Source organism: Lipophrys pholis (assembly GCF_963383615.2).
Source record: "Lipophrys pholis genome assembly, chromosome: 20".
Taxonomy (NCBI): Eukaryota; Metazoa; Chordata; class Actinopteri; order Blenniiformes; family Blenniidae; genus Lipophrys; species Lipophrys pholis.
In genome coordinates, this window is record NC_137648.1 from 12,416,732 (window position 1) to 12,431,445 (window position 14,714).

The 14,714-nt window shown below is 39.9% G+C and overlaps 1 protein-coding gene across 2 annotated transcripts in view; it reads right to left on the reverse strand.

Annotated features, from left to right (window-relative positions):
• Window positions 1-1,090: 1,090 nt before the first annotated feature.
• The window catches only part of esyt2b (extended synaptotagmin-like protein 2b), a 39,176-nt gene continuing 25,552 nt past the window's right edge, over window positions 1,091-14,714 (reverse strand). Inside the window, exons 13-24 of one of the 2 annotated variants that reach the window (XM_080489378.1) lie at window positions 14,612-14,701; window positions 14,059-14,154; window positions 13,434-13,535; window positions 9,481-9,555; window positions 7,970-8,056; window positions 7,679-7,828; window positions 4,973-5,325; window positions 4,577-4,675; window positions 4,164-4,295; window positions 3,207-3,312; window positions 2,918-2,967; window positions 1,091-2,124 (exon numbers count right to left, since the gene is read on the reverse strand). In XM_080489378.1, coding sequence (XP_080345504.1) covers window positions 2,052-2,124; window positions 2,918-2,967; window positions 3,207-3,312; window positions 4,164-4,295; window positions 4,577-4,675; window positions 4,973-5,325; window positions 7,679-7,828; window positions 7,970-8,056; window positions 9,481-9,555; window positions 13,434-13,535; window positions 14,059-14,154; window positions 14,612-14,701 — 1,413 coding nt within the window. In that variant the 3' untranslated portion in view covers window positions 1,091-2,051. The remainder of the gene's footprint in view (window positions 2,125-2,917; window positions 2,968-3,206; window positions 3,313-4,163; window positions 4,296-4,576; window positions 4,676-4,972; window positions 5,326-7,678; window positions 7,829-7,969; window positions 8,057-9,480; window positions 9,556-13,433; window positions 13,536-14,058; window positions 14,155-14,611; window positions 14,702-14,714) is intronic. The other variant, XM_080489379.1, reaches the window with a different exon arrangement.

Sequence of the window (14,714 nt, forward strand, 5' to 3'; positions counted from 1 at the left end):
GCAATTTATTGTGATAATTGTGGAATCTGTTTAAAAATATATAAGAAGAAAATCTATCCATTCATCCATCTATCCATCCATTTTCATGAATTATAAACTGGATTACAAAGAATGCAACAAAAAAACATAGAATATATAGAAGATATATTTCAGTTTGTTTGAATGGAAGTTTGAGCTATAAGAAAACTACCTTTATTAATACAACACAACAGCAGAAAAGCCTGCATGTGTGAGTCTGAGTCTGTATTTCCTCTCCAGTGTTGCAGATGTTTGTTTATGTGGGGTTGTAGGGTTTTTCTCAGTTCAATTTTCACAAGATATTTATGTTGAAAACGTAAAAAAAAAATTACGACTTCAAATGTTGATATTTCAGACTTCACATGAGTTTATTTTTGACGAACGTTCGATGTTGATATATTTATTAAGATACATAAAATGGCTAAAAGAAGGTTTAATAAATGTATAAATGAGAATCTTTCACTAAGCGTTCCGCATGACCAAGTTGCGAAATACCTTTGCAGGAATGCAAACCAACCGAAAAACAAAAAGACTGATAACTACTCTTCAGAGATGTGACAAAACAGATTCAAAGAGACACAAAAACATAAAGATAAGCTAAAAGACCACAAGACACAATACTGGGAATAAAGAGAAAATACTACAAAAAGACACCAAGTCACTCCCGACCATAATGAAATACTAGTTATCCTCCCCAAGAGACACAAAACTACCACACAGTGATGTAAATAACAATAAAGGAGACCTAAATGAGACAGATACTGACAAAAAGCTGCAACTGACTATCAATAAGTGAAAAATGAGTATGAACTAGTGAAACAGTTTAAAAAGAGAAGAAGACGAAGATGAAGACACAACCATGAATACATGTAAAATAACTATTAAGTAGCACACAACAACAAAGTCACTAAAGTAACATTTTCATGCAGAGATAATTTAACATTGTGCCAAAGGGCCTGTTCATATTCTAGTCAGAGAGGTCAAACACCGGCTCACTTGCACACAATTTATCTCTAAAACGAGGATTATTCAAATCTCTCAGGCCAAGTTAAGAAACACACATACACCGACGGTCACAAGAGAAACCATTTATTCATCAAAAGCCATGAGGCATCATTCAAAAATAACAATAAGAAGGCAAAAAAATACATAGTGGATCTTTTAAGGCACAGGATAGATAACAAGAAATGTATTTCAAAGCTCCAACAGACAGTTATAACTGCATGGCAAACCACATACAAGCATGACAGCACATTCTGGCAGCCCTGCTCGTACGACGCAATCATCGTTGTCTCTGATCACAGTTTGCAGATTGTTCAAACTCACATTTGGTTTGAGGACAGTCAAATTTTTAATTCAAATATCCTTCGCAGTCTTCGTATTTGTACGGCGCTCGCCTGCAAGCCCTAAAATGCCCTCGGGGGTTCAGCGCGAGGCGACGTTCAGAGCAAACCAGTATTGCACAAACCTCCTAAAATATACAGAGCAATCATTTTAATCTTTGCATATGTGCATTCCGTGTTTTCAATCGAGCATAAATAACATTAAGAGGTAAACAATCAAATGACACTGCATGACACAAACATATCAGAGTCAAGGCTGCTACTAAAACCGACTGTTGTGAGTGTATCCGTTCCTTTGGTAAAAGTTCTCTCAGACAGTGAAACAGAATTATGTGACATTTTGACAAACGGGACAGAAAAAAGTAATACGAAGTTTAACAGATTTCAATATCAGTAATTGAAGAGTTACGCCATGAAGGCCCCTGCAAATTCTCTTACATTATTCATATTGGCAACCTGATATTTACACAGAACACTTGAAAACAGGGACGAAGGCAGTTTGTGTGTTTTAATGCATCACGACACGTATCTTCCAATCGGGATCATGAAATAATGACAGAAAATGCTTGACATTTTTTTCTTCACATGCTGAAATTTGCTCCTGTAAATTGCAGGAGAACATAAATAAATACAAGAAAATGATGTGCCCTTCAGTGAAGACGATGACTATTTTACAGTGGGGAGGCGGGTTCACTCTAAGAGGAGGGGGTCTTGAAAACTTCTGACGCCTTGAGACAAAAAACCTTCTTCACTGAGATCATACCTGCGGGAGGAAATGAGACGGAAACTATGTGTAAGATATTAGAAAAATACATTTTTTCTAGCTTTTAAAATTGATAAATATAATAAAAATAATACGTTTTCAAAAGGACCTCCACCCAATTTTCACACCACTTATTTGATCTCAGATAAAGTTTTGGTGGAATGACAGACTTTGTAATGTTTTTCACACTGTATGATACAATTTCTAACAGAGTTTGAGATCCTGAAGGAATAAATAGCAGAGGACAAGGGGCTCCATGCATTCAGGGGCCTCAAACAGCACAATCTGATTTTGATGGTGTGCAACTTTGCTCCATTCACTGAAGCTCAGCTCGTATCTCAGTCATGCTTTTATTGCGAGAAATGTGCCAGTCAATCAGGAACATCAATTACTTTTATTCCAGAAATTAACTTGATGTTCTCTTTGTATTTTTTTTTTACAATTTGCAATGTCAGTCCCATGGCCCGTCTTGGTATGTTTGAAACCCCTCACGTAAATCTTCTTGTATTAGATGCTTTTAATTTGAAATAGCTGGCATATTTTTTTATGTAGAGTGCAACTGTAAAGCCTGTTAAACTTAGATTATAATTTTCATCGTCTCTACGTAAAGATTAAGCTCTAAAAATATATATTTTGATAAAAAATTTATAAAAATTATGATTTCTAAATCATAATTTCTTCTGATGAAGTAAAAGAAAAGGAAAAAGAAAAAGATACCACAAAAAGGCATTCCCCACCCAGATTCTCTCCTGCCCTTGCACTTTGAAAACCACAGATTTAAATGCCAATTTACCATTGCGTGCATCCTTTTGATATCTCGTCTCCACTTAAATCCACCAGCACCTGCAATTAGAGATTTCACACATGACAAAAGTCAAGCGATGCACAGCAGTTTCCTTTTATACAGCTGGACTTTTGTGTTAAAGACATCAAATATTCCAGCTGTTTGAGATGCACATTCTATTTGTTTTGAGATGGGCACGTCATATAGAACCATTCAAAGCAATCACTTACTTTGTCGTCACTATAGATGGAAAAAATAAGTGTACTAAATAGCAGAGCCACAACCATGCAGACGTTACCTTTCCTAAAAGCCCTTTATGTTTGGAGAGGATGCTTCCTCCGTTCTTCACTGCTACATCCAGAGTTCTCCTGTGAAGCTCCACCATAGAAACACTGAACTCAAACCTGCAAACACAAGTACACACATTGTTCGTGACCTTGGGGGGGGGGTTAGTTACATTAGTGTGTTCACATATCCAGGAAAAAAAGTGTAGTCCATCTTCAGAAAGTTGTAAATACATTCAAGCAGCCTCTTCGCATCAACTCTCGGGATGTTAAATTGGCCGTTTTGAGAAATAGGCCTTTCTCTGGAGGCCACACTGGGCTGAAGGAGGCTGCTAATTAGGAGAGCGGCATCATTAGTCACCAGCGCTGTGGTGAGCACAACGCCAAGCTCCATGGAGGAGCTGAATAATGTTAGCAGGTGAGATGTTCACCCAGGAGAGGAGAAGGCTTCACTGGGGCTCCGCAAACTCCACTCCTAACGAGAAGTTTGAAATAACAGAAAGTGGAGGGGAGTAAGATTCCCAGGTCAGAGGAGTTACAGTATAGCTTCACTGTGGATGTTATTATGAAGAAAGCAGGTTTTAACCAGAAAATTAAATGATACAAAAACAATCCCACAACTGGTGCTTTCAGAGTTGATGCACCTCATTTTGTTCATGACAAAATTCAAAGGGAGTATGATAAGAAGACATAACTAAAACTGGGAATGAGAGGAGATTTAAAGCTCTTATAAAGCTGAGTAATCAACCAAATGAATATAACAGTGACATAATTACAAATTAAATTAAAGGTTGAAACATAAGCCTTTCTAAACTCGACCAATTTTGCCCACTGGCACAGAACGATAAACAGTAAAAGCAACTGAAATGGTCCTGATGTGAAGATAACTGGACTTCTGCGAAGCAACAATCATTACTGTACGAATTTTATACCCCAAATACGTGTCTGAAATGTGTTTTTTGTCAACCCACGTTTGATCGAAAACAGGATTGAGAGTCCTCTTCATTGTGCTCGTCTTCCTCCTCCCCGTCCGACTCTTGTCAGGCAGCAAATAGAGGCGTATGAAGGGGTCCGAGCTGTCTTTGGTGAAGGCTATCAAATTACTGAGGACACACAGGACAAAACTATTTTACTCGCACGTAACCAGGCACATGTTGCGGGAACGCTGCGGATTCTCTCCGAGCAGTCTGTTAGATCCAAACAAACTAAAAAAAAAAAAAAAGTCACTTCTAATGAATCACAATTAATGACAGAAATGGACAAAAAAAAAAGCAAGAGCAAATTGTGTGGGGAAGAAAAAAAGAAAAAGAAAAAAAAAGAAGAGTTCAAGGCATTTTTCACTGCAGAAGTTGAAATCAGCGAGCTGTGGTTGGCCGGAGCTCACCGACACGCGTGCACCACCACGATGAGCTTGTTCCTCTGGGAGCTGTGTCGAACCGTCAGCTGGACCTCGCCCAGGGGGAACTGGCCGGGGGCCGAGCCGCTATAAACAAAGTCAGACACAGTGTCAACTCCCGACGCCGCAGACTGAATTTACACTGCACATGCACACACGCATGCCGGCACGGATGAGATCAGCTGACATGGTGGCAGGTGATATATTTATAAAGATCAATATTCATCAGATGCACCTGCTGACTCTAAATTTAGTAAATCAACACTCAAAATCTGATCAATGACCTGAGTCAGGGATATTAATAAGTACGTGTCATCTGAGGCACGGGGTGGAGAAGTGTTATTAAAAAAAAAAAACATTTTTTCAAATACACGTGACATGTACTTCTGCAGCTGGCGGAGCCTCTGCTGGAGCTCCAGGGAGGCAAAGGGCAGGGAGATGTCTGAGGCCAGGCTGGGCGTGGACTCCTTGTGGGGCAGGTGCTTCTGGGAGCTGGACATGCAGGAGCTCAGGCTGGTGGTGCTGCGGAGCGGGCTGGCCGAGTACGGCTCGCCGTCCCGCTGCTGGAGCGTGAACGTGGAGGCATCCAGCGGCGGAGGAGGCGTGGGCGGAGGCAGCGGCGAGTCCGAGGCGGATGTTCTCAGGGACGGGGTGGCGGCCGGCTGCGGCACGCTGGACTTCCTGACCTGGACGGACGAAGGCAGGTCTGAAGACACCTGCTTCTCCAGGGACAGGATCTACAGGAAGACAGGAGGAACCGATGAGAATAACTAAAAGTTTTACCACGTGGGAGATCACACAGTTTTAAAATGAAATGAGAGCTTTTCAAAGGGATTTGATGATTTTGGAGGCTTTACACTTCTTTTCTGAATTTTTTTTGCTGAACGCAAACTCTCATTAAAGCACAGCAAGGTTTATGTGCCCGGTTTAAATTTATGGGCTTTTCTTTTTCACCAAGAGTCTTTTTAAATTTCATTTCTATGGTCGTTACAAAATCTCTCCCTTGCCAGTAAAGCCATTCCCTTTTACAATATCTGTAATAACTCATTATGTGTTGCTCCGGTTTAAAAAAGCCTTTTTTCTGAACAGGTTATTATGAAGTCATTCGATAAGTCATGACAATCTGACATAATGCACTTAGTGTTGGTGTCATGGAGGGCAACGTGATTTACTTGTTACAATAGCCAGTGATTATTTGAAAATGATATTAGCATTTGGAGTATGCAAAGGCAGAGCACCTTGGGTTAAAGAATGAATTGGATGATAAGTGATGAGGGGAGTGAATTGATCCAAATGCTCTTAATAGCTTAGCTTTGGTGCAGCAGATAAAGGGATGATTAGTAACAACGGCTGTTTATGCTTGGACAGATGAATGAACAATTAGACAAGATTGATGCATCTTATGTTCATTTAAAAAAAATAAAATCAACGGTACCGCCTGACCTATGGTGAATGAAGGAGCATGTCTTGCAGCCTCAGCCTACACTTGGTTGGAGTCTGATTATGTTGTGGATATGTCCATAAATGTTAATGTGGATGTTTCATATGTAATACAGGTCACTGATCTTATTCTCTCCTTTTTGATCTTTTGAATTCATAAAATGTCGCCCCTGAACAGGTTAATGGACAGAGAGAGAGAAAACAATATGATTTGCACGTATATGTAAATATCTGTGTTTCCTTTAGGCCATTTTGCATCTTTTTGTGATTTTGAAATGATCTTTTTGGTTGTTTTACAAACAATTTTGGAGATATCTATTATTTTTTCTTAATCTGTCCATAATTTTGGGGTTGACAGTCTGAAACATGTGACTCTTCAGCCTCTTTGAAGTGCACCGAGGCTTGATCTCAAAAGAAAGTTCTTTCTTTCGTTTATCTACAACTTTCAAAGGAAGTCTTATTTTGCATTTCAAGGTAACAAATGTGACACTGAGTAAAAAGAATATTTTGTCAAATGAAGCGAAATGTTTCAGTTTCTGATTGGAGCCTTTAGTAAGTTATAACAACAAAAAAGAAATGCCGAAAAACATTTCCAAATCGATTGTGCTTAGAAAGTATCCCTCGGAGAAGACTGACGGAAAGCCTTCGTGAGTTTGTCTTTATTTCATAAGTGAAATTTGTTTTGTGGCTCTCGGAAAATTGTTATTTTGATGTTGAAGTTTTCAGACCACTGTTTTAAGTGAAGTCTCTGAATGAGGGAACAATGAGAACGATTTTTACCTTGCATTTTGAGAATGACAGTTACAAGTTCTGAAACTGGGTCGAAAGGTCATTAACGAAGTTGAATGGTTATTCTTGGTTTGACGATGTCAACAATCGATGTCTGTATGCTGCTTTCTTTGATGTGATTCAATTATACCAATAACAACTTTGTGAAAGAGGGAAACAGCCATTTATGTCGGGCCAAACTGACACAATTTTACCTGGATGAGCTGGCAAAGATTTGTAGGGCTACAAATTATGTCCAAAAAATAAAATACAATGAAAGTGAAGTTTTCTTGACAATGACATAACATACATTATCAGCTATAACTGTGAATGAAATCCTTAAATTATTTACATGTAGCTGAAACCTCAGTCTTTTTGCAGAGGGTGATCTTTGCTTTTTTTTTTTTTTTTTTTAAACCCTTTCACTCATTAACTGCTTTAGGTGAGTTGAGAGGTTCATCTCCAAGTCATTGTGGTCTAACTTCACCTGGAAGGAACTGAATGTCAACTCACGTTGTGAAATAAATCAAATGTGAGCAACAGATGAGAACTTCCAATCGATTTCCGGTTGAAAGCAGCTGATCTCGGTTTCAAATAGTCAATGTGCCTTATTTAGGAGCTGAATTCCTAAAACAGAAGCCTTGGCAAGTGTAGCGTCTAAGATTGAGGTAATAGAAGGTTGGCGCTATTGACAAATACATGAATAATATTCAATACTGCCGACACTACAAACCTCATTCTGCTATATCATTCAAACAGATTATATCAGCGAGTAAATTATCCTTCTTACTGAATCAGGAGATTTTCAAACATCTGTTCAGCCCCCACTGAATCCAATAACCCGGCTGTGTGGGTGAGTAGAGAGGCAGGCCAGTGTTTTACCTTCAGGGCCATCTTCAGTTTGATGGTGGAGCTGGGCCCCGAGTTCTTCAGAGGAAAGCACTGAGTCAGCGTCATCTCCTCCTCCGCCAGCAGGCCACTCAGAGGCACCGTCAAGTTACCCAGCGTGCACTTGTGCTTGTCATCTTTTATCTGCGCAAGGCAAAAAAAAAGAAAATGAAAACCCAAATCAACTTTCAGCCAAGTCAGTGACTCCCACAGTGTCAGTGCGTGGGTATTTAGAAAAACTGACGGCATAGGTGAGGTTTTAAATATGCTCCGATGCCGCATTACCTCCACTTCAAGCTCCTGCCTCCTGGGGTTATGAACGAGGAAGGTGAAACAGTCTTCCCACAAGGGCTCCTTGGTCTTGTACCGGATCTTTAAAGGCAGACAGACAGCCACTTGTTAGCTTTTAATAAGACTTAATACTTATCTAGAAGAGGAAATTTGTAAACAGATGCTAATTAGACAAAATAATGCTGCAGCCACAGGACTATGTATTCAAAAACCCTATGCTCCTTTCTAAGGTAATACTTCTTTTTGGTGCGTGTATAAATGTATAAAGCTGCTCATTCCTGCGCTTCTTCCTGGTTTAAATAGTTTAATTAACCTTGTTGGTTTTCATCATCTTCTGTTTGATGTGGTAATTAGTCCCGTTTCCCCAAAGATCTGTTGCAATGAGGGCAGTGATACTTCGTTTTATTGTTTTGTTTTTGTACTGAAACAAATTGGCTCATGCAATGATATTTCTGAGTTTCAGGTTCACCAACACCAACATATTTTGTTTCTCGTAACATATTCACATTTGCCGTTTCTGGCTACCGCCTCTTTTCATGTGATGTATTTTCATGCCGGATTTTTTTTTTTTTTGGAGGAGGATTTATCCGCAGTCTGTTTGTTGTTACACCTCGCCTTGTTTGCTTTCCTCCTTTTGTTTTATGGCGAGTAGAACTATGGGTTTGCAACACTGTCTCTGGTTTAAGTCATTGTTTGGTTTGACGCTCAGCGCTTGTTTGGACAGTCAGTCTGTAATAAAATGTAGTTTCTGAATTTGAGCAGCATCAACTTTAACTGTGCAACTACATTTTGTAGTTTTTGATGATGTAATTACAAAAATACACCCACTTAATTTCAGTTTCAGCCAAAGTTTGGCTGTAAAGGTCGTGACTTAATTGAAGTCGTTTTGCAAATCCAAACAGAAAATATAAGCTCCTTTACATAACTCTCTAGCAAACCTGCTGCTTCTCACGCCTGCAGTAAAAACGTCTGCATCAACAGCTCGTCCCAGTTCAAGGGTTCCTACTTCTTAATAATTTCTCCCTTTCAATGGTTGATAGAAATTTCTCCTGAGGAAAATCTGGTAAACAACTCTTCACGTCAGCCGAGGAGCTCTTGAGTCGGCATTTATTGGTGTGTTGGTGGTTATAATTCCTCTTTTATTGTTCTATAGTTTTACATAATCATTTTCAGTTAATCTCTCTTAGTTCCACAGGCGGAGGGAAGTATTGTGTATAGGGAAGCTTTATGGAAAGTGTATTAAGTTGTGCCGACCAGACTTCCATTATGTGATTGTAAGTGATGGAGATACTGTACATTCTTGTACAACCACTGTTGCATCCCATGTTTAACCAAGAGACATTAAATAGGAAGATATTGAGTAAGAATACCCTTCAGATATTACATTTTCCTTCTTATACTGTATGAAAAGAGCAACCCCAAAGCCCCAAAAAAATCAATGCAACATTTCAGAAGCAGCAAACAAGGCCAAAATCAGAGTAATAGGACTAATGGGCGTGACTCACTTTACTCTCAAGAGTTTTGTGCCCAACTGTGAACTGGACGTAAGGACTGGGCTCGCTGCTGCTCTTCTTCGCGGACTATCAGAGAGAGAATCACAGAGATGGCTGTCAGTCGGCCGTCCTGAAAACAACACGCAGTTCCAGTCACGCTCAGATGTTAGCCTGTGCACACAAAGGTGAAAGAGTCAGAAAATGGGGGGGAACATTAATATACAATCTGACAAGCAGGGCTGCAGGCAGAGAGGCAACCAAGGAGACTGCAAGGCTTTGTCTCACTGCACACTAGATTTAGCATGCCAGGTTTTGACATCTAACTATTATTTAGCATTCCTTCCAGAATAATAATACCCTGCAAATTGTCAACCCACACGCTGTGAAACCAAGGAAAAGTCTTAACTTTCTGTTCATTCCACTTTTGTCCTCTTGAGAACAGTGTTTAAATCTGACATCCACTTCTTGTAAGCATTAGAATTAAGCTTCACGTTGCACATGAAGGCTGCTATGTGTTATTGAAACTTGCACCATAGAGGTGGCCCGAGCTTCCCACACACACGACTTAACTCAGTGCACCTCTGTCTACTGCATATGTAAAATACATTTTTGGCATAAGCCTGCTTAGGAATCATCCCCATTTTTATCCCACATTTATAAAGTTTTTATGCTGAACCCAAACCTTCCTACAGCAACTTTCAAGTTTTCTGAGCTGTCAAGAGCCAAATTAGTGGAAATGACTGAGCAGCTTACAAAGGGGTACACGTTATATTTATCTATATTGCTATATTATTATCTAATTTTGGGAAACTCTGTAATCACTTCAACATTCTCGAATTTTTTGTGAATTCTACTGTAAAAAGCTGAGCCTGATTCCTTCAGTGAAAGTGTTATAAAAGGATAATCTTAATGTAAGGGGTGCATACTTCTTACCGTCATATAAAACACAGTTTACATCACAGCTGCTGGCTTGAACTGTTTCACAATAACGTTTTTGGATTTCACTTGACATTTCAAAACTTAATTGAAACACACCAATGAAATTGAACCTCATATATGCCAAATACAAAAGTATTTTTTTCTATCATTATTGCACAGGCTCATTTTAAAACCGGTAAATCAAATTTCATATGAGGATGTGAGCCACTGCAGAAGATGAACGGAGGAAGTCTTTCAGTCTCCCACTGTGGTGTGAATGTTCATGTGTGAGGTGTGACGATTGTCCCTGACAGGGTTTCCCACCCGGTGATGTTTGACGTAACACAGACCCGTGTGTCTCACGCACACATGTGAGACTGGAGCCCGCGAGTTTGAGGACGTGCTCAGACTATCTTCAGATTTCTATCTCTATTTGTTTGCTGCTATTTCCCTCTCGCCGGTGGATTTACTCAACTCGCCACGGCGTACCTGTGACATTCAACATGCGAGTCACGAAAGACTGAGAGGCTATGTTGTACCCACATGTTCCCATCATGGTGCTCATGACAAGATTCCAACTGTAACCCACCTCGGTGTTGGAACATTTTCCCCAACAAGATATGCAAATGCATTATGAATTAGTATTCCACAGGCAAACGACGTGAGAAAAAATAGTTTGACTTGACTAGGTTTTATCTTAGAAATATCTTAATGGGGACTGACTGAGGGGAAAAAAAATGAGACTGGAGCACAATTTCATGCAACATTATCAGAGTCACAGCAGGTTTATATGCAGCGATGAGGACATAAGAAGCAGAGGCACAGCCTGCCACACAGTGAGCAGACAGCACTGCAGAGAGAATGACAAATGAAGGCCCGCTGAGGGCAAAACCCAAAAGCTGTTGTGCTCCTGCTGCCCTGTAACGTCGAGTAAGCGACAAACTGTCCTGCAGTGAGTTTCACTGACGGCTGGGTTGATGTGGAGCTGAAGGGAGTGTCACCGTGTGTGGGAGATTTAAAAACTTCCTGGAAACTTTGAAGGCAAGGAAACAACTCCTGCTGAGTCGAATGAAGAAACTTCTGTGTTAGTGCAACCTGACACTAATCTACTTGATGAACGGAGCCGCGGCTGTGTCATCTGAGGGCTCGACAGGATAATCACTGTTATCATGGGAGAGAACAAGTCTGTTTCTACCTTCTCTTCCCAACTGGACTTACTTAACCGTTCATCACACGAGACATCATTACTTAGGAAAAAAATGCAAAAAAAAGTGCAGGAGTTCACTGCAGTGTAAGAAATGCAGACATTCTGGCTTGACAGGCCAGATGACCTAAACTCCAGATCGTAAGTACAAACATGATAAAATTCCTGATGATCAAACAAAGTGGCACACATGGTCATCCACAAACCAGGTTGCTCTGGAGTTTGTCCAATTAAGCTTAAATTCAAACATATATATCTCGGGTTGGTGACATAGTTTGTATGATATAAATGAAAAAGCCAAGATAATAGGCAAGGGATGTTTTGTTTTTGTATAAATGTGATTACAAGATTTGACTTGTTTGGAGAGAAATATGGGCAGGATTGCAAAACCTAAAACTTTTAGCAACTGAAGGATTTTAAATTCATCATTTGGGACATTTTAGCTCCAATACTGATCAATTTGTATGCATCGACCAGAAACTGCACCCCAAACGCAGAAGTATAAACACTTTATAGAGTTTTAATTCATTAAACTCCTGCTAAAATAAAAAAAATGTGTTATATATTTGAACTGAAATGAAGAAAAAGAGTCTGCAACACGGGGAATTTCCTGAGTTAATTAAGCACTTGCAGGATTCATATTTATCTCAAAGGAACAAGTTGTTCACATTCAATTATAAAAGACACCCGTGGAAACCTCAACCTTCAATGAAAAAATATCCTGAGCTTGAAGGCAGATTCCAAAGGATCTGCTCTGCTGGGCCGTACTGACGGCTAATTCACTGAATAAACATGAAGGACAATACCTGCAATTGAACTCAACAAGGTGTGTAAAAGTTGTATCACCGTTTGACTGGAGGGAATGACAGCCACTCAAATAATGTGTATTCTGGGAGCACAGTGTTGAGCCACAGCATTTCCTTCCGTTTGATGTCTGCATGCAAAATTATGACTTAGGAAATCATCAGTCAGATGAACAGAGCAAACAACACAACCACAGCATCAAACACAATGCAATCATCCACTTCCATGCACATTTCAAGAGAGAAACAACCACTTCTCAGTCTGATAATCAGCGCAAACACATGACGGTGCACTCGAGAGCCAGCACAGGTGTAACACAGGGTGTGAGCCACACATGCAATCCATTTTTTCCCACATTACCTTCAGCGCCTTAAAGACTGAGACTTGCTTCAACCCATCATAGCTGAAATCTGACAGGTTGCTCTTTAAGCCACAAGGAGATTTAAGGGGAGAAAATCACACCCACAATTAGTAGGGCGGGGATAACTCCGTCTGGTCAGGAGGAATGAGGAAAAACCCAGAAGAATGTGTATGAAACTATCTCTGAACCATGAATGGTATGGCATGATGTGATAAATAGAAAGAGTAAGCGTGGGGTGGATATCGTTAACACTGCAGAAAGCTAAGAATGAAAATACAGGTCAGAGAAACACGGTTATATTCCCTGCAGGGAAATACTGTGACTCTTTTTCCTTTTCTTTTTTTTAACAAGCCACAGACCTTCTGCATCTGCACAGCTTCACACTAACAAATCATTACGAGCCCTGTTCGGCTGCCTAAAGCACTGCGGATACTCTGCACCTCAGTTTTTTACTCGGCACTTGATTTATCAGAATATGCCTGCGCCTAACTAGCAGAAAGCATCTTCTGTTTGGGTGCGCTTGCTTCTTGTTAATGGTTATTGAACATTTAGATTAGAGGATTCAATAAAACCGTGCACGGCTGACACATGCTTTGAGAGACAACGGGCTTTATGGACTTCTGGAGCACATCATTGCACAACAATGAATGCAAGATGCAGAAGTACGGCTGGACTCACACATATTGTTCTATACTGAGAAGTATTGGTCTCACAAAAGACTAATCCAGACGCTCTCCTCTCACTTAAATTTCCGCAGCCTAAGCTGCCTGTGAAGACACTCTTGGGCAAAGAGGAAAAGAAATAGAAAGTGAGTAGGATTGTACTGTGATAGAAACTTTTTCCAATCACATAAGACAAAGATAAAAATATACAAGCTTATAAAAAAAAGAACCATTTTGATTCCTAGAAAACAAACATGACATAAAATCTTGATGTGAGACAGAATTGTTGAGATAAAACTCACTGATTACAGCCTGGAGCAGGTGGGATCATTAACATACTTCTAAAACAATGTAATGTTGATTTTTCAGGTTCAACTTAAAGTCAGAGTGCATGGAAAAAATAAATAAACCTCAATGTGTGGAAGCAAAGAACAAAGAATGTCAAACATTCAATAACAAAAAGGTGAGGCAATGCTAAAAGCTGTGGCGTAATCCTTATCTAAACAGCTCCGGGTTTTCTTCCTGAACTGGTTCAGTTGAAAGAGGTGAAGAACAATAGGCCCGTTTTACCTGTATTCTAACTCAAGTTACAGCAGCGGGGCAATTTGTATCTCCAGCATTAAAACAACATCGTATCTTACTGGCAGGTTCTTTGCTGAGTCCAGATAGACCACCAGGAGTGCTGACGACAGCCCGTCATTGGCCAGGCTTCTGTCTGCGCGCACGCTCCGCAGCACCTGATTGGACAAGGAGGACAGCAGTGGCGGTCACCACATGGAGAGAAACTTAAACCCAAACTCCAGCATGAGCCGTAAACATAAACTGTGGTGTTGATGATAAACATCCAACTTCAGTATCCATTTTTTTATTTTAAGTAAAGAGGAATATCAGTTATTGTTCGGGGTTCTTTGAGTCCTTCATGATATTAAATTGTATTTTTTATTGTGGACTGGTCAGAACAGAAGACGAAACTTTAAGCTGCATCTCAGGTTTTGGGAAAAAAATACTCAATAGTTTTAACAATTAACTGGCATTTTAGAGAAACATCAAATGCTTATTGACAATGCACAAATATTCTGCACTTTTGTTGGAAAAGGTGCAATTTGTCAAATGATTTTGAAGATGATCACCAAATTTACTAATAAAAGAAAAGCATATGTAGTGTGAAGCAAGGAGAATATTTCTCTCTGGTACCTGGTCCAGCCTCTCAGAAGTGGAGAACAGCGAAAGCCACTCCAGTTTTAAGTGAAGTTTCCCCGTAGGGGTTTCTTCTAAATCAAACCACTGCAAAAAAAAA